Below are 18,911 nucleotides of genomic sequence, written 5' to 3'. Positions count from 1 at the left end.
TAAGAGCTCACAACGGCATTGGTGACTCAGTAAGGAGCTTTGACCCCTCGCGTGAGATCTGGCTTTGCTCTGCTTCGCTTTCGGTTCCCGTCCCCCCACCGTCACTAGCATCCAGAAGGCGTCCGAGGGGGCAGGGTTCTTTCCATTGCTTCGTTCCTTCTTTCATGGGCTGGTTGCTTCGTTCGATCACTCATTCATTCATTCATTCATTCATGCATTCATTCATTCACTCACTCATTACCACATTCATTCCACTCCTCCCTCCTCCACTTAGGAATCTGGCCGGGACGCGCAGATCCCCCGCAGTCGCGCCCGCCCCTCCCCCTGGGCCTCAGCCCCGCCCCCGCCCCGCCCCGCCCCCTCTCCGGGCCAATTGGGGCTGGCTGACCGGGCGGGGCCGGGGCCGGGGCGGGCCTTGCTCCCCCACTACCCCCGGCTGCGCCCGCGGCTCCGGAAACGCGCCGCGGGGCTGCTGGGCTCAGCCGCGCGCGGGCGGCTCCGTGGCGTTTCCTGCCACGCCGGGCCTGCCTGGGCCTCGCCAACGCCGCTCCGCCGAGGTCCGCGCGTCGGCCGCCACGGGGCCGGGGTGAGCGTGAAGGCCACGGGAGGATGTGCGCAGGGAGCGGGCGGGTGTGCAGGATTGGGCTGATCGTTTGGGCCACGCGAGGATTCGCAGGGGGGCGGCCTGGGAGAGTGCGCGAAGCTAGGGTGAGTGTTCCGCAGAGTGTGCGGTGGGGGGCGGCCAAGCGTTTTTTGGGGGCGTTTTTTGGGGGGCGCCTCGGGGCCCGCTCGGCCCTGAGGCCATCCAGAGTGAAGGACGAGTCTCTTATGGCGGGTACGAGGAGGCCCGAAGGCCTTCTCGCGGGGGCCGGCGTTCGGAGCGGGAATCACGGATGTGCCGAGGCCTACGCTGCTTTTGAGGGGACACGAGGAAGTGGGAACTGGTCGTTATGGGAAGGAGGGGACCCCTGCGCCAGAGCAATGGAGGCTAAGGGGGAGGGGGCGTTGGGAAGGTTAAAGGGCTTTTTCCCGGTCTGGGGGAGGGGCTGAGACGCAGTCAGGGGCGCTGGATGGATGAGCTGAGGACGGTTCCTGCTGATGGAGTTCCTCCTTTTCTTTTGGGTGGGGGTTGAGCCTCAGGGTGGCGGGGAGGGATGGGGGACTAGCCCAGAGTCCAAGAACTGTGAGGGAGAGCAAGGGGGGGCAGCCCTTGCTGGGTGAAGATGAGCTCCAGGCTCTGGGTCTGAACAGGGCTTTTTCTGTCACCCTTCTGGGGGGCCATATCTCCTGCTCCTGTGCCCCCCCCCCTTAAACTCCTTTGCTGCCTCCTCTAGTCTATATTTGGGTGATTAATTACATGTCTTTTTCCATCCTACCCCCACAAACACACGCTTGCCTGCGGCCCAAAGCCCATGGTCCCATTCAAACACCACCACCACCCCCCCCCCCCAAAATCCTGGCCCTCTTCCCGGAGGTCCCACCCTGTTCCAACTGACGCCCTCCAGCCAGCATTGGCCTAGCCTGGCTGCCAGCCCCCCTCCGGTCTCTTTGGTCAGTGAAATATTTTCTCTTAAACCTCAGACCCGACATTTTTCCTTTACCAAAGGATTTCAGATGAGATTGCCAGAACAGCACCCCCTCTGGGTACTAATGCTGCCTCACCCCATTCCCCATCCTCCCTTCCCCATTGAGCCTTTAAGTAGAAGCAGCTTGCACCGTGCCTTGCACAGTCCAGTCCATTCCCCAAAAATGTCCCTGGATCTATGTTTAGAATCCTGATGAGCAGTGATTTTCAGCCTTCTTTGGGTGAGAGACCCCTTGGAAAATCACTAGAAAGTGTGAATTCTCTTCCGAGAAGTCTGACAATCAGCAAAGACAGTGGGATCCCATACTGGAGGCTCACAGGCCAGAGTCCTGTCTTCTGAGTGCTGGAGGTGAGGAAGACTCCAGATGCTAGACAGGCCCAGCACTAACAAAGTGCAGCTCCACATTCCAGTCCCAAGAGTGCTGGTTGAAAATGCAGATTCCTTGGCCCCACCCACACCCGCTACTCTGCCCTTTGAGTTCTTAGCAAACCCCAAGCCAGAGTTCTAACACACTGATCTAGCCCTGCTCCTAACCTGCCTGGGCTCACCAAATGAGCAGCCCCCCATACCCATGTAGAATCTCTCATACCCAGGGCAATGTAACCTAAATGAATCTAAACTTCACAATTTATTTTGATTTTTAGTAAGATGCCATGCGTCTTCTTGGGGAAAGGGCAACATAAACCTTTCCTCAGTTAAGTACAACAAACACTACAAAATCCCCTTCTGGTCTACCTTCTGGCTTTTAATCGAAGGAAAAGAAAACGGAAACCTAAACAGAGAGGGACAGGTGCCCAGGCAAAGTGAGAGAGGAAAACTGGGGAAGATGGAGACAGATGCCTCCCACCCACGCACACGGAAAAAGACACACACAGACACAAACATCCCAAGAGAAACAGACTTTCCTGGTGAAACACCCTCTCTTGGCCCTTTAGGATTCTGCCACTTCTAGCAACAGCGCGCTTACACGGTACAGGCTGGGCCCAAACAAGACCTTCATGGCCACATCCTGACGAGACAAGTTGAGAGCATGTGAAGGCCAGGCTCAGCTCCAGCCCAGAGGCTCGGGTCAGCATCCTGGCCTTGCCTGGCCGGGGTGGATCAGGATCTCGGCAGTGTGTGTTGTGTCGGTCTGTCCTTTGGTTAAGTACTCACGACCCAAACAGACACGTTCTCGGAAGATGCATCCAAGTCTGCTTCTGTCCCCCCAAATTATTTCAGTCTAACAGGTGGGACCTTTCCTGCCTGACTTATCGCTCAGAATTGTCCCAAGACACAATGAGCTATCCTTGTATGTCTCTTTTGGGTAAGTCTGGGTGTTTACAGACCACGTCTGCTGGCCTTAAAGCTGGTCATGCTGTTAGGGTGAGGATGCCCACGGGTGAGGATGCAAGATGGTGTGAAATATTCTTTGCATTCTAGAAGTGCTTGTATTTTCATGTATGTCAGTGTCACTAAACCGTCTTTGCCCACAGACACTTCTCAGTCTAAGCAACAAGACTCAAAGGAAAACAGATCTCTAATAAGGAGAATTGGGAATCTAGGTAATCATTTGAATGGGACAGAAAGCTGCAGACACCTATCTGAATTAGATGCTGAAGAGTGAGGTCTCTTGTCTGACCTATAAAGACACCCTCCAGGGCATTTTTGCTCTGGCCCAGAACTGAACTGAACTGAACACCATGAGCTACCTATTGTCTTCCAGGGCCTGAGGACATTCTGCTACAGGTCCTTATTTAGATGTTCCAGGGAGTCCAGGTATTTCTGGCACCCCTTAGAAGTTTCTAGAAGCTGCCAGATAGATCTAGTTTGGGTAGCCTTGCTACCTCACCCCTGCTCCACTGCGCAGGGAAAAACAGTACCTGCTAGGGAGGTTGCATGGCTGTTTGTGCCACGGACTTGGTCAAACACTGATCTTTTAGGCTCAGAAGCGACCCTTACTAGTAGCCAGACATCCTGAGGAGGGATTCTGAGCTCAAATGCAACCAGAAGACACCTAATTATTCACTACCTTTTTTTTTTTTTTGACATGGGTTATTTTTTGTCTCCATTGAATTCAACTCTTAATTTCTGTTCTTTCGTATCAGAGAGGAATGATTATTCTGGTTCTCTGAATGTTTCTGGTTCTATACAGAAGAGTCTACATAAGTAAGTTGACTAAAATTTGCATTGCCATCTAAAGTACATATCAGGGCTACTTCTGCACTCACGTGAGCTCTCATGTTGTAGAATACATTACTCAGATTGTCAGGCACTGGATTAGCATCGAGAGGATTTCCCTGTGCTCATCAAGCAGCTGCAGTGTCTAGGGTGGAATCTGCAGTCAACCTTTGATAGGGCCTTCACTCTCGAGGAGCATATAGTCATTAGACCACACTTCAGATCACACTTAAAGAAGAAAGATAATAGTACTTATATTAAGAGGCAGAGATTTGCCCCATGTCAGGCTCAATGCTGACTGCGTGGAGCCTGCTTGGGGTTCTCTCTCTCTATCTGTCTGTCTGCTACAGGTACTTCGTTACATTCAGCAACTGCCTGTTCTCTGGATACGGCCTGGTGTTAGAAGGCTGCCTATTTCTTTTCTCTGGTGTGGCTCAAAAAGTCTTAAATCTCAGGAGCTGGACCTTAGGCAAGTTACTTAAGCTCTTGGATCTATGACTCCCTTCTGTGTAAAATGGAGGTGGTAATAACTATAGGTTGCAATAATGAAATTATGTGAAGGGAAGGAGAAGCACATTAGCAAACACATGGTAGGTGCTCTGTAACTGAAGGTTTGCACCATTTAACATGCCCCTCCCCCCACAGTTTATCCCGTGTCCACTCAGTGCCAGGGGCTCCTGGGGATTCCAGGGGTGACCAAGAAAGAGCAGGTCTCTCTCCTGTGGGAGGTGACATTTCTCCTGGGGAGTCAGGTAAAAACAATTTCAGAGGATTTTTAGGTAGTGAAAAGTGTTATGAGTACATCGTGATAGGGCTGGAGAGCGAAGACACTTTGGGGAGGTTGACACTTGAATGAGGCCTAAATTCTTAGAAGGAACTTCCTGTGGCATGTTCAGAGCCCCGAGGGGCATCACCTTGGCATATTTAGGACAGAATGAATGCCAGAGTGTCTGGAAGGAATGACTAAGATGTGGGGTGAAGGATATGGGCCTGGTGGCCTGGGCAAGGGTCTTTTTAAGGAGTTAAGGCCTTAGGTCTTTGGCTTGAGGACAGTGAGACAAGTTTATAACAGGTCATCTTTCTCAGAAGGTAAATGTGAGCTATTCTTTCCATTCCACTTGTGAGCAAAAGCTCAATGTCAATGGAAGTGAACTTTTTCAGTGAATTATATAAGTAATCTCTGACCAGTTTGTTCTGTATCGGAAGTCAAAGTCAAACCAGACATCAAATATATACCAGGAAGAATCCAACTGCCCAGAGGGGGCCCTACCCAGGTGACAGTGGGACATGGAGGGCTTGGCTGCTGGGTACCTAGGGCTTCACTCACACACCAAGGAACCACCCGTGCTGGGCAGTGGGTTAAAGATGAGAATGGGGCTTCTGTGGACATTTAGACCAAAGGATGCCTTCTGCTCTCACCTGTGCATGGCACTGAGAACCTGGGGAGACGAGCCCAGGAAGTCCCAATCCCGTGGTCCTATCTCTAAGCTTTCTGGAACTGCCCACACATTCCTAGCAGCCCTTTCCCCTGTATCTACCTTGACCATGTCAGTATCTCAGGATATTGCTCAGCTCCCAGGGCCATTCCCCATAGTCTCTCTGGCCTTAGCCCTGCCCTCTTGCATGCTGAGCATCTTTCTTATCTAAAGTCTACCCAAATCTTTTAAAATTGTTATTCTTTTCTGATTACCAAAGAAATACAGCTTGGTCACTAAAAATTCATATGTTGCAGAAACAGAAAGCAGAAGACCATTCTAAACCCAGACTCTTCTCCAGTGTGGCACACGTTACAGTATAGGTGTGCTCATTTCAGCTACAAGTCACTCTGTTTATTCCTTTTTTTCTCCTAAAATGCAAATATATACTTAGCAAGTCACTCCCCTTCCCCTACGCTCTTTGGAGTTTTTAAATAAACAGTTACTGTCGGTCTACATCTTCTATGAAGGATTTGCATTTTTGTAATCTGCATGTCATCCATATTGGCCACCTGTTGATTTTTTTTGCATTTTTTTTCTTGTTTTCTACCACTTGTTGATTTTATGTTCAACATCTCCAGTTTTCTTCCTGCTCCGAGTTCTAGGTCTCTTCAGTAAGGTCTCCTGAACACTGCACCACATTCACCATTCACCCTCTCTTCTTATTTTGGTCCTTGGGATTATTTAGACCCATAGTATATTGTTTTCCATTGTTTTATTTTTCAACTATTTATGTCTTTACATTTAAGGCCTTTATATGTAAAGCTTCTTATAGACATCATAAAGTTGAGTATTGTTTTTTTAATGCAGTCTAATAACCTCTGCCTTTCAATTGGAGTGTTTAGTCCATTTACATTTAACTTAATTATCCATGTGCTTGGATTTAAGTTTGCCATCCTGCTGTTTGTTTCTTTTTGTCCCATCTGTTCTTTTTCCTTTGTTTCTTTATCTTTCTTCTTTTGGATTTTTTTTTTTTTTAGAATTGTATTTTATCTTCACTACTGGCTTATTAGCATGCATCAGAGTCTTGGAGGGCTTCCTAAAACACACAATCATATGTTTTACTTATACATATGTTATAAAACCCCACACTACCTTAATATTATTATTGTTTTAAATGATCAGTTATTTTTTTTAAAGATTTAAAAATAAAGTAGTGGGGGGTCCCTGGGTGACCCAGTCAGTTAAGCGTCCAACTCTTGGTTTTGGTCAGGTCATGATCTCACAGTTCATGAGTTCAAGCCCTGCACTGGGTTCTGCACCAACAGTGCAGAGCCTGCTGGGAATTCTGTCTCTCCCCTCTCCCTCTGCCCCTGCCCTGCTTGCTTGCTTTCTCAAAATAAATAAACTTTTAAAAAGTAAATAAATATATATAAATAAAAATAAATGAGGTAGAAGTGTTTTCTACTTCCTCACATATTTACATTCCTGTTCTTCTTCATTCCTTTGAGTAGATCCACGTTTCCATCTGGTATCATTTTCCTTCACCTGAACAACTTTCTTTAATATGTCTCATAGTACAGGGGCGCCTGGGTGGCTCAGTCGGTTTAAGCATCTGACTTCAGCTCAGGTCAAGATCTCATGGTTTGTGAGTTCAAGCCCCACATCAGGGTCTCTGCTGTCAGCGCAGAGCCTGCTTCAGATCCTCTGTCCCCTCCCCACATCCCACACCCCTCACCCCTCACTCCCCACCCCCGCTTCTCTGCCCTTCCCCTGCTCACGTGCTCTCTCTCTCTCTCTCAAAATTAAATAAAAACATTTTTTAAAAATGTGTCTCACAGTACAGGTCTGCTGGTGACCAATTCTCTCAGCGTTTTGTCTCAAAAGTTTTTATTTGCCTTCATTTTTAAAGGGTATTTTCCATGAATATAGGATTCTAGGTTGGCAGGGTTTTTTTTTTTCCTTTAGCACTTTAAAAATGTCATTCAGTTGTTTGATGGCTTGCAAATTTTCTGATAAGAAGTGACTCTTATCTTTGTGCCTCTGTAAAGAACAGGTCGTCCCCACCCCCCACAGCTGCTCTAAGATTTTCTCTTTATCACACTAGTTTTCAGCAATTTCATTATGGTGTGTTTTGGTGTATGTGTGTGGTTTTTTTGGTTTTGTTGTTTGTGTGTTTAGTCTGCGTAGGGATTGGTTCTCATCAAATTTGAGGGAAAAATTCCAGCCATCATTTTTTCAACTATGTTTTTATCCTTTTCCCTCTTTTCCTCATCTCAGATTCCAATCACATATGTGTTAGGTGATTTTCTGTTATCCCAGGTCACTGAGACTGTTTTTTAAATATCTTTTTTTTCTTTCCGATCTTCACTTGGGATAGTTCCTATTGCTATGTCCTCAAGTTTTCTAATATTGGAGGGGAGGGGATTCATTGTCTAATCTGCTGTTAATCACATCCAGTGAAATTTTTATTTTAACTATCATAGTTTTCACCTCCAGAAGTCCCATTTGGATCTTGTTTATATTGCCCATTTTTTTCATTATGTTTCTGTTTTTCTTTCAATACTTATCCACAAACTAGCTGTTATCCTTGTCTGTAAGTTTCATTTTTGAGTGTTTCCTATTGACATGATTTTCCTTGCCATGGGTCACATTTTCCTGCTTCTTGGCATTTCAGTAATTTTTTTCTTGGATGTTGGACATCATAGAGATTATATTGTTGAGTGTCTAGATTTTGTTGTTTCACTTTGAGAAGTGTTGGACTTCCTTTTTTGGAGGTAGTTATTTATGGAACAGCTTCATCACGTTGAAGCTTATTTCTAAGCTTTTGTAGAGCAGGTTCAGGGTAGCTGTGACTCCAGGGGTCAGTCAGTCGTACTACAAGGCCTGGCCCCTCTGATTCTATACTGAATGCCCCCGGTGATCACGGAGGACTCTCTACCCTGGCTGGTTGGATACTGAACATCTCCCTACCTTTGTGTGTCCTGGAAATTGTTCAGCTTAAAGCTTCCTGGTCATTCTTTTCCTAGTCTTTGGGAGTTTTATTATGCATGCGTGTTAGGAAAAGTTCAAGGGGAGCCTTCTGCTGATTTTTTGGAGCTCGTTTTTCCTGCATAGCTCCCTCCTTTCTGGAACTGTGTTCTGCAGCCTCTAGCTGCATCAGCTGCCCCAAATGCTAGTCTGTGTCTTGATGGAGCCACCAAGCTCTGTTTGAGTCCCCCCCTTCCCTACACTCTCAGTCTGGCAGTTGCCTCCAGGCAGAGCCGGGCAACGATGAGGCTCATCTCCACTGTGTTTCTTCTGTTGGGATCATGATCCAGCACTTCCTGCTGTCCAATGTCTGAAAACTTGTTTCACAGCTATTTTGTCCAGTTGTCTACTTGTTTATGGCAGGACATCATTTGTTCCTTGTTACTCTATCATGACCAGAAGTGGAAGTCTCTGTCTATCCCTTTTAATATAATATCTAATTTTATGCAAAAGTCTTCCTGGAGTATCTGGGTTTTCTACTCCTTGAGCTACTGGAATAATGCCTCCTTCTCAGTCAGGTCTGGATTGAATTGAATTGACTTGATATCAGAACAGAAACCATAATCCTGTTCCTTTGAACTCACTGAAATGGGAGGCCTATGATGCATACACGTTTGTGGTATCTTAATTACAATATTTCACATATTTTGCAATCTGGGAGAAAAAGGTAAATTGTACATATCGTTCAGATCTTGTATTTAGCAGCTTGGTATTTGAAGATCTTTTCTTTGCGGCTTCTTTTTTTCCAGCAATTTTGTTCAACTTTTCATTTTGTCAGACATACCACAGAAACGGTCTGGTCTGCATCTCTCTCGCTGTCACCTGGTTCATTGTTTCAGTTGAATGGGGTATGGCCTCTACAGGGCCTTGCTTCTGGTCAAGAAGACCTAACTTCTCTTGCCTCCAGTGGCCCAATCTGGTTTTTCTGTTGCCCCTACAAAGTTGGAAAGGTCTCTCACTTCTCACTTAGTTAGTTCTTCTGATATTCTTTTGGGGAAGCTTCGTTCCTGGGCAGTGTGAGCACTGACCTCTTTGAGGCTGGCTGCTAAGGAAACCTGTGGCCGGCCTGTCTCTGAGAGTCAGGCTCGCCACCATTCGTTCTGCACCTGTGTCTATATTCTCCGGGCTGTTCCTGGGCCAACATTCATTTGTTTTGTTTGGGTTCTCTCTGGCCTGCCTGTATTCTCTGCTACCTGTGTTCTCCACTGTTTGGGGTCTGTTTTCTTAGGCATACCTGTGGCTCCGGCTTGTCACTCAGCTGCTGTGCAAGAGAAGACTGAATAAGATTTAAAACCAGGGAAAAGGAAATCACTAGTCTTGTCCTAGGTGACCCAGAGACAGGGTTATTGTCGCTCATGGCTCTTTTCACTTTCCTTAGCTCTGCCTGCCCCCCCAGGGTCTTGCCCTTCCCCAGGATGGACCCCCAGGAAACCAGGTCCTGGCAGGCCCTCTTGAGATCCTTGAGGCCCAGGTGAGCTGTGCTTCCCCCTGCCTGGCTTGGGAAACTGTCACTGCTCCCTGAGTCTGCCTTAGCCTCTACCTCTTTTCCCAGCATGACACACTACAGGACTTGAACCCCTGCTGCTGCCTTCCATCCCTCTGCTGTCCTCCTGAGAGTCTACCAAGAAACGGGTACCTGCCGGGCTTATAATTCCCATTATGCTGGTGCAGGAGCTGCATTTCAATCCAGGAAAGTGACTGAACTGGGGTCTCTTGGGAAGACATTGGGAGGCCAAAGCGAAGGCCATGGCCCAGGTCTTCTGGTGCTTGGTTAGTTCTCTTTCCAGGATTTCTTGACGCTTGTGCTTAGATCTCCACGCTAGCGATGCATATCTACTCCAGACCCTCACCTCTTATCCCTGCTATTACTAGTGCTGCCCCTGCCTCATTCTAGAATGCACAGAAGGACTGCTTATCCCTGGGAATTCTTACAGGATTCAGTGACATTTGATGACGTGGCCCAGTACCTCACAAAAAAGGATCGCCTGAGACTGGACGCTGAGCAGAGGACACTGGCATACTACAGGAATGTGAACTCCGTGGGTAAGGATGCCCCTGGCCCTCCACCAGCTTCCCCACAGCTTCGTGGTCCTGTGCAGCCGAGTGAGGGTTGAGGGGCACCTGGATTACCCCTGCACAACCTTGCCTTCTGGGGGCTTATGCCCCCCCCCACCCTAGGGATCGGCTGTAAGAAAATGCAAAGGGTCTGCCAACCCTCACCATTTCAAATTGGCAGGGCCCCCTCCCAACTCCTAAGGGCATGGAAAGAGGCCTCCTCAGGTTTTTACTGGGAAAGAAATTAGAACAAAGTGGCCACTATCATTTGGAAAACTTTTTTTTTTAATCCTAAATTGCACAAAAACTGAATGGCCATTTTATTACAGTTTGTTGTTGAGAGAGAGATTGGCATGGCAAGGCCCTATGCCCTGTTGAGGGCTGCACGTGGTGGGAGGGGCGAGACTGCTGAGTCACTTTGGGAGTCGTGGAACAGTAGGACTTTCCGTTTGCAGGCACTGAGGAGTGTGAGCAGGCAGAAAGGGAGGACCAGCTCTTCACAACAAGTCCCTGGCACTCCACCCAGGTGGGCCCAGACTCTGCCTCATCCAGTCTCTGGCGGGAGCCAGCCCTTGGGAAAGGGCAGGGATGAATGAGTTGCCTGAGGGCACAGCCAAGCTACCTATGCTTGGTGGATTAAAAGAGTTTCGACTTTGAAGGCCGTGCGCCCCGCCCCCCTCCCCACCCGGCTGTGTTCTGATGGCATCTTTGGCTGCCACCAAAACCCTTTTCCTTTTCTGCCAGCAGGAGTTCCTGTTTTGATTGCTGCCTGGCTCCTCACCTGGTACAAGGCCACGTGGTGCTGGCATCTGAGCCATCCCTGAACACAGACTGAGGTAAGCATTCCGCTGAGTGCAAAAGAACCCCGGAAAGTGCGAAGAAACTGTGGAGGAGGCCCCGGCCGAGCCTTTGGGGAGGGGGTGTGGCTGCTTCTCAGTCACAGGAGGGGAGACCTCCTCAGCACCCCTTTGGTAGGGGGCGTCCAGCAGTGACACCTTTCTGCCCCTTTCCTCTGTAGTCCTTGCTTCTGGTTGGATGGGCACTGGCCACCTTGCTGCGTGGTCTCTGGGCCCTGTGCTCAGCAGCTGTCTCAGGAGGAAGGTGATTGTTGACCAAGGAAAGTAACCTCCTTCCCTCCTCCTCTGCAGAGTACAGTGTCTTGCGGTGCCCGTCTCCAAAAGCATCTTGGTGACGCAACGGCACAGAATGGGTGAAGACGCTCAGCCCCAGGAGATGGCGTCCACCAGCTCCCCGATGGCCGGTGCACCCAGCCCTGAGGTCAAACAGAGCAGAGACTCGGAGGGGAGTGGGGGGAGCCCCCAGAACCTGCCCATAGAACATCACTTTGCATGTAAGGAGTGTGGGGATGCCTTTCGGCTCAAGGTCCTCCTTGTGCAGCACCAGAGAATTCACAGCGAGGAGAAGGGCTGGGAGTGTGGCGATTGCGGGAGGGTCTTCAGGGGTGTCTCTGAGTTCAACGAGCACCGGAAGAGCCACGTGGCTGCAGAGCCCCAGCCGGGGCCCAGCCGAGCGCCGGAAGATGCCGTGGAGGAAAGAGAGCAAATGGAGAGGGAGGCGAAGCCCTTCGAATGTGAGGAATGTGGGAAGAGATTCAAGAAGAACGCGGGCCTCAGTCAGCACCTGCGCGTCCACAGCAGAGAGAAGCCGTTTGACTGTGAGGAGTGTGGGCGGTCCTTCAAGGTGAGCACCCACCTCTTTCGCCATCAGAAGCTCCACACTTCCGAAAAGCCGTTTGCCTGCAAGGCATGCGGCAGAGAGTTCCTGGATCGCCAGGAGCTCCTCAAGCACCAGCGCGTGCACACCGGCCACCTGCCCTTCGACTGTGATGACTGCGGCAAGTCCTTTCGGGGTGTCAACGGCCTGGCCGAACACCAGCGCATCCACAGCGGGGCCAAGCCCTACGGGTGTCCCCACTGCGGCAAGCTCTTCCGGAGGAGCTCGGAGCTCACCAAGCACCGCCGGATCCACACGGGCGAGAAGCCCTACGAGTGTGGCCAGTGCGGCAAGGCCTTCCGGCAGAGCTCCAGCCTCCTGGAGCACCAGCGCATCCACACCGGGGAGCGGCCCTACGGCTGTGGCGACTGTGGCAAGGCCTTCCGGGGGCCCTCCGACCTGATCAAGCACCGGCGGATCCACAGCGGACTGAAACCCTACGAGTGTGACAAATGCGGGAAGGCCTTCCGGCGGAGCTCCGGCCTGAGTCGCCACCGGAGGACCCACAGCGGAGCGAGACGCTGCGAGTGCAGCGAGTGTGGCCGCGTGTTCAAGAGGCGGGCGGCACTGCAGAAGCATCAGCCAACCCACCATGACTAGATGAGGCCCCGAGGCCCACGGCCCCACGGCCCCATGGCCGGCGGCGGCTTCCCGCGGGGGGCGAGTCCCTAGAGGGGAGGGCAGAGTCAAAGGAGATGACCAGTTTTGTAGCGCTTATGTCTGTTCTCGTCCGGAAGGTTGAACCCAATTTATACCGTCACCAGCAATTTATAAGTGCACACGTTTCCCATTTTGCCTGTTGAGAGTTGCTTCTACGACATTCTAATTTATTTTGACTCGTTTAACTGGCAGGAAGTACCCTCAAGGTATTTGACATCCACGGGCCTTGAAGCAGGAGGAGAGAAGAGACACCTGCCTGCGGGGGTGAAGGAGCTCGCAGGACCTCTTCTCCAGGCCGCTCCCTCAGGAGCGACTCAATGACGGCCTCCGTGTGACGGGACCCAAGCTCTCCTGGAGAGAACAAAGCCCCAGAGTCGTTTGGCCTACTTGAATTTATAAATTTTTAGGGATGTAAATAGAATACTCAAATGTCTTATAATATTTAATTTATTAATTCAGTTATACATGCATATTGTAAATCACATACTACATAGAATAATATATTAATTTAGAAAAGCCGCCTGTTTTCCCTCACTCCGTTCCACAAGATCATTTTATCCTAAAGCCTCACACGCAACTCTGACCTCACCATCTTCCCCAACCTCGCAGCCCCCTCTTGAGTCATCCGACAGTTTCAAAGCACATCCAATGGCTTCAACTCATCTAAGCTGTGTGCCATGTAGCACTGTGACAATCCCTGCACAAAGCTCTCGCTAGAAGTTTCCTCCCAAGCCATAAGTACCTGTTCACATAACATTAGGACGATTGTTGGTTTCTTCAATTTGTCCTGTAGCCCTACAACATAACCACTTGATGTGTTTGCCTTTTCAAATGACCTTTAAAAGACTTTTTTGAAGCATCTATAACTTGTCGTTGTGAGGTCATACTCTTAGGAATAAGTACTGAATCTGGGTTACATTTCTTTTGCATCCATTTTTCTTGAACCAGTTCATTCCAGTGACTTCCACGTGTGTCCAAAACTAGCATCGGTTGGGGTCTGTTCCAGGCTAATAGGTCTTGTCCTCAAGCAGCACTGTTTTCTTCAGAATTAAATAGCTGAGGGCACCCCCGTAACAGGGACATCTCCAGGACTCAAGTATAAGGTGATGCCTCTTGTTCGGGAATGGTAGCCTCTCATACAGAGCCAGCCCTCTGTTTCAAGCTCTGTAAAACAGGGGCGATCCCAGGACTACCCCTAAGGTTATCGTGGGAACTGTGATGCCACGCCTGGCCCGAAGGCACACACTCAGTGAAGGTCATCTCCTGTCATCACCATAATTAATGCCGTCATCCTATGACTCATTAGTACCAGAACTGGGGATGGACCCAGGCCTCCTGACTCCTAGTCTCATCTTTTTTCTCTCGTGCAATGACTTAAATACTGTTCCTGTTTCCTTGCATGCAAACCGTACGTTCATCTCCTTTGACCAGTTATCAAGTTACCTTTGGACATAATGACTTTATACAGCAGTCCTTTCTACATCGATTGTGACGGTCTCTTTTCCAGTTTTATTGCTTTGCTCTTTGGAGCAGTTTTATTACATTTTTGTTGTGCGAGCTCTTAATTTTTACATACCCGGGCATTCACTGTTGTCCGTGAAGCCGTAACTTTCATTGCTTCAGTAGTTAGATACGATGATGTTTTTTTCTAGAATTTTAATTACAAGTGAAAAGTTGAAAGCCCTGCCCCACCAGAAGGTGGATGCACCAGGTGGGCAGGCTGGATGGGAACGGGCCCCAGAAGCAGGCTCTCTCCTCATCCACGATGCGGACTCTGCATGTCTGTGGGCAGTACTTGACTATCCAACCTGGCCACTCAGACACGCGAGAGAAACTTCCATCTCGGATGGCCAGCACATTCTGACTGTTCCTCAGTATAGCCCTACCTGGCAGCAGCAGGGCTGGGCCTCAACTAGATCAATGGGGCGGTCCAAACGTGGTCTTGGCCACAGCTGGCTGTCCTCCAAGCTCCAGGGAGCTTTGGCCATGCCCAGCACGGATTCAGTGCTTGAGCAGCAGACCCACCAGAGACACATCTCCTCGAACACAAGAAGACTCACTTGACCGATGCTGTCATGTGGATTGCATCCTCCTCCTAGCGAGTGACTCTGGAACTAGAAAGAGGTCAGTTTGGTGGCTTTTGCTTTGGGCAACTAGGGGGAAATTCACCCACGTGTTCTGATGTTACCTCCCGCAGCCACACCCAAGGAGCAGCAGAGCAAAGGCTCGGAGAGGAACGGCGCCCCTCCGATGCCCGGTGTGGCCTGGTGATAGAAGCTGGCCACCACAGGCCTGGGCTGTGACTTGCAGCAGCCATGCCCGGGAGGGGTGACAAAAGAAGGGTTTGGAGGGCACCGATGCCCTTCTGACGGCCCGTGTGGCATAGAAATAGAAGCTGGTCATCCCGGGGCCAGGCTGTGACTTCCGACAGTCTCCCCCGGGGGGAACAGCAGCAAGGGCTGGCCAGAAACCTGGCCCCCGGTGGCCTGCAGAACCCGCAGGTAGAAGCCAGCCATGCTGGGGCTGTGGTGTGACTTCCCAGCAGCCGTGCTTGGGGGGCCTCTCGAGGGCCCACAGAGGAAGCATACGCTTCTGATGGGCCCGCCAAGGCTGAGGCCGAGCTTCCCGGCAGGCACATCTGGAAGAGCTCCTCAGGCCCCCATCCTGGGAAGCAGGGTCCCATGGCGACCCCTGTGACCTTAGCCAGAAGGTCCTCTGGAATGGCCCCCCGGGCCACAACGGTGGCTCTCTGTGACGTCTCCAGCCTGACCCTCAGGCTGGAGAGAAGCCAACAGCACCTGTTACATAGCAACTCCTTTTGCTCTGTGGGCTTCAGTTCTCGCAGTAGTTGTGAAACTGTGTCTGCCATCACCGCTTCCTTCGGCATCAGTTTTCTCTTTTCAAGCTGTCAGGACGTGTTTGACACCACTGTCATTCGGGAAAGAATTTGACATTCACGGGGGGCAAGTCTGGCAGCTTTCACTGGGAGCGCTCTGCCATTTCTTGCTTGTTCGCTAGCCATCTGTCAGGTTTTATGAAGGATCCAGATACAGTATTAACTCAGAACCTAGCGTTGTCGTCACTGCTCCCTCTCTCCCAAGCCAGGACATGGCATCTTGGCATCCTGGCCGCCTGTCCTGCCCTCCTTGACTTTTTTCCATTCCCCGTTCTATAATTTTCTCCCAAACCCTCTTCTAGAGTTAACACTAAAGACCGCATCTTCTCTGTCACTGTGTTTGCGGGTGAAGTCTGTGCTCTCTCTGGCGCAAGCAGTCTGTGGCTTTAATGTGTGTCCTGTAGTTGTGCCAAGTTCAGTTTTTGCCTCTGGTAACTTGGGGGTGGATTTCCTTGGCTTCTGTAGGTATACTGCTACATCAGATGCAAAATGTGATCAAGCTTTCTATTGTGTGGGCTCGTCTATGCATTTGTGTATCTACCTCATTTCATTTTTTCTTTCTAATCACCCATATTTCTTTTGCAAGGGAAATGAAGAGCAGTTGGGTTACATAGAATGCCGACTCGCGTTAGAAATATATCCTTTTCTTATATTCTGAAAGAAACCTTCCATTGCTTTTATTAAAGTTTTGAATACTTGCTGAAATTTTTAAATGAAAGTTCCTGTTTACCATTTTTGCTGCTTATTAAGATTAACTGTGTTGATTAGTTGTGTCGTACCCACTTCTGCATTTCCAGAATGAGCCCCACCCAATCACAGAGGGTACCTTTGTCTCACAGTGTTGGCATTCCACGTGCTCCGGGCTTCAGCCCTGTTGTGTGCCCTGTGACCCTCACTCCCCTTCCAGGCCACACTAATCAAACCAGAACTGAACACTTGACTCAAGGGCAGCACCTTGTCATCGGAGCTGGCTGGCAACGACAGGCTGGGCCTTTCGGGTTCTCTGTGAAGTGCAAACAAGAAAAACGAGAGAGAATCTTCTCGTTGGTATTGGAAGGAAGAGGGAGCCACGCAGCACTTAGGGGAGTTGACCCGATAGGTGGCACCAGCTTGAAGATCCTGCTAAGCACTCCAGAGCTGTCTCCCTGAGGCAGTCCAGGCCCCATCATGTTCTTGGATTTCTGGCAACTGCCCTCACCAGTTCATTTGTGTCCCCACCAGAGACTCCCTTGACCTGAGCCAGCCTGATTGGGTCTCTGCTTTTTGCAATCTGTCAAGAGTCAATTGCCTTTTACCAGTTGGCTGCTTCCTGAGAAGAATCACATGGCTGGTTTCCCTCATGTTCTACCCGACTCTAGTTCCTGGCCCGAGTCCCACCTGACTGTTGTAGACACCTGTTTAAATGTGGTACTCTGTTCACTCAGATGGGGAAAACCTATGCCTTTTAGTCTCAGTGAGTTTGACCAATGCCTCTGTCCGGGTGTTCCTGTACGGATCCCATGTGTGCCCCATGAAATGATTTAAGTCAACACCCACCCTGTTCTTTATTTTGGAAGTGTCTCGCTACTTCCAGAAAATCTGTGAGATTGGGGAATTGAGAATTTCTCTATTACTAGTATACTTACATTCTGTACTTCTCATGGTATCAGTTTAGCTGTTTACTTTGGAAACTAGAAATGGTCTCTTTTAACTTGGCCTTTAATGTTATTTGCATATCTAAGAAGAGTAGCTGTGTCCGCCCCAGTCCACCGTTCATTTGTTGGCGCTTTTTTCTCATCCCTCCCTGATCTCCTTAACTTGTCTGTTTTATGGCACTTACTATAATCAGCCTTGCACTAGAGCTTCGGCCTCCCCACCCTCTCCCACCTGTTAGATTGTGAGCTCTTATAAGACAGGGGTGATCCTTCATGTCTGATTCCCCTACCAGATCTAGCACAGTGCCTTGCATCAAGTAGATTTCAATAAATATATGTTAAATGGCATTGGTCTTCCTTGACTTATTTTGTCAGAGTTTCGGTTAACAGCTCTTCCCTTGCTCCTTTCTCTGCCCTCTAAAGTTCTTTCCCCACCCCCCACCCCCACTTACTGGATGCCTGGAGGGGACAGGAGGTGCCCCGATTAGAAGGGCTGGTTTCCATGGACATTTGAGCTGTCCCTTGGCAGAAGAGGCCTGTCATTCAGCCAGGTCCCTTCTCCCACCCTGGCTAGGGCTCTCCTCAGAGTCTGAATTCCGGGCGGCAGCAGAACACCAGGCTGGACTCTGAGCTCCTCCTTTAGGGACCAGAAATAGAGTGACGGAAGTGGCTACTAGGACCTGAGGATCAGCCAGCCTCTCTGGTCTAGGTGAGGGTGGGAGTGAGGAGGTCAGTCCTCTTGACCAGTGGCTGGCCCTCTCTCCAATGATCATTGCCTCCAGAAAGGCAGGTAGTGAGGATAGGCCCCTGGCTTCCTGACTCCCCTCACCTGCCAAATACAAACAAGGCTCAGCTGTGGAGTCAGCTGCCCAGTCCCAGAAGGGCAAGCACCCAGGAGCCCCATGAGCACTTGGGTTGGGATCTCCAGGACCATGGTGTGCTGTAACAGCAAGGAGAAACTGTTGGAAAGGAACACGCCTTCCCCCACCATCCCAATCTCCCTGGAGGTGCCCAGACAAGACCCATGTCATCTTTCCCCCAGGGTCCCATCCTCATCACTCTATCAATTAATTTTCCACCCCAAATGCAGCTTCTTGGCAGGTGGTGGTGATACGACCACACCCCACTGCCATCCCAGCCATCTCTGCTCACAAGCCAGTTGTTTGGAGAGAACCATTCATCTGCTTTGCTGGTTTCATGATGTACTTGCCACTGAGAAGTCCACCTATGTTTCCCTCAAACATATGCAAGCTCTGTTCAGGCAAATTTCAGTTATGCAAAAGCCAAGGCCACAGATCTGTTTGGACAACTAACACTGGGCCCAGAGGGTAGGGGATATCCTGGGACTTCTTGTAGGGGGTTGAGAATCTTCCTTTCTGACCCTCTCCTAGGGCCCCCTGACTTCTGGAGCCCTGTAGCCTCTCCAACAACACCCTCCTCTGAGACCCCCAATAACTCTTTTGCTTACCTGAGAGTTGACAGTCCCCAGACGCCCACTTCCCGGGCCAGGCTCCTGCCCACGGCCATCTGCCCCAACCCACTTCTATCCAGCTCGCATCCCACCTGGGAGGGGCCGCTAGCCTTGTTGTCTGTTGAGGCTGCTATCACCAAAATGCCATCAAGGTGGCTTATAAAACAACACTCATTTATTGCTCACAGTTCTGGATGCTGGGAAATCCAAGACCAAGATGCTGCCAGAGCCAGCATCAGGTGAAGACCTGCTTCCTGCTTCATAGATGGC

General features: G+C 50.0%; 1 protein-coding gene across 6 annotated transcripts; it reads left to right on the top strand.

Annotated features, from left to right (window-relative positions):
• Positions 1 to 472: 472 nt before the first annotated feature.
• Positions 473 to 17,518, top strand: ZNF275 (zinc finger protein 275). Of its 6 annotated transcripts, XR_014136811.1 has the most exons (7): positions 9,570 to 9,662; positions 9,744 to 9,823; positions 10,126 to 10,234; positions 10,702 to 10,772; positions 10,994 to 11,082; positions 11,395 to 14,764; positions 16,334 to 17,518. XR_014136811.1 is itself a non-coding variant. In XM_081793459.1 (6 exons), the coding sequence occupies exon 6, from the start codon at positions 11,453 to 11,455 to the stop codon at positions 12,578 to 12,580; it is 1,128 nt and encodes a 375-aa protein (XP_081649585.1). In that variant the 5' UTR covers positions 9,570 to 9,662; positions 9,744 to 9,823; positions 10,126 to 10,234; positions 10,702 to 10,772; positions 10,994 to 11,082; positions 11,395 to 11,452; the 3' UTR covers positions 12,581 to 17,518. The 6 variants fall into 6 exon arrangements, 5 of the variants coding, with proteins under 5 accessions (XP_081649586.1, XP_081649585.1, XP_081649587.1 ...); XM_081793459.1 differs by having other exon boundaries at positions 11,395 to 17,518; XM_081793461.1 differs by having other exon boundaries at positions 10,991 to 11,082; positions 11,395 to 17,518.
• The last annotated feature ends 1,393 nt before the right edge of the window (positions 17,519 to 18,911 follow it).

This window comes from Panthera onca, chromosome X (assembly GCF_046562875.1).
Source record: "Panthera onca isolate mPanOnc1 chromosome X, mPanOnc1 haplotype 2, whole genome shotgun sequence".
NCBI classification, from domain to species: domain Eukaryota; kingdom Metazoa; phylum Chordata; class Mammalia; order Carnivora; family Felidae; genus Panthera; species Panthera onca.
This window is presented reverse-complemented; position numbering and strand designations above follow the sequence as displayed.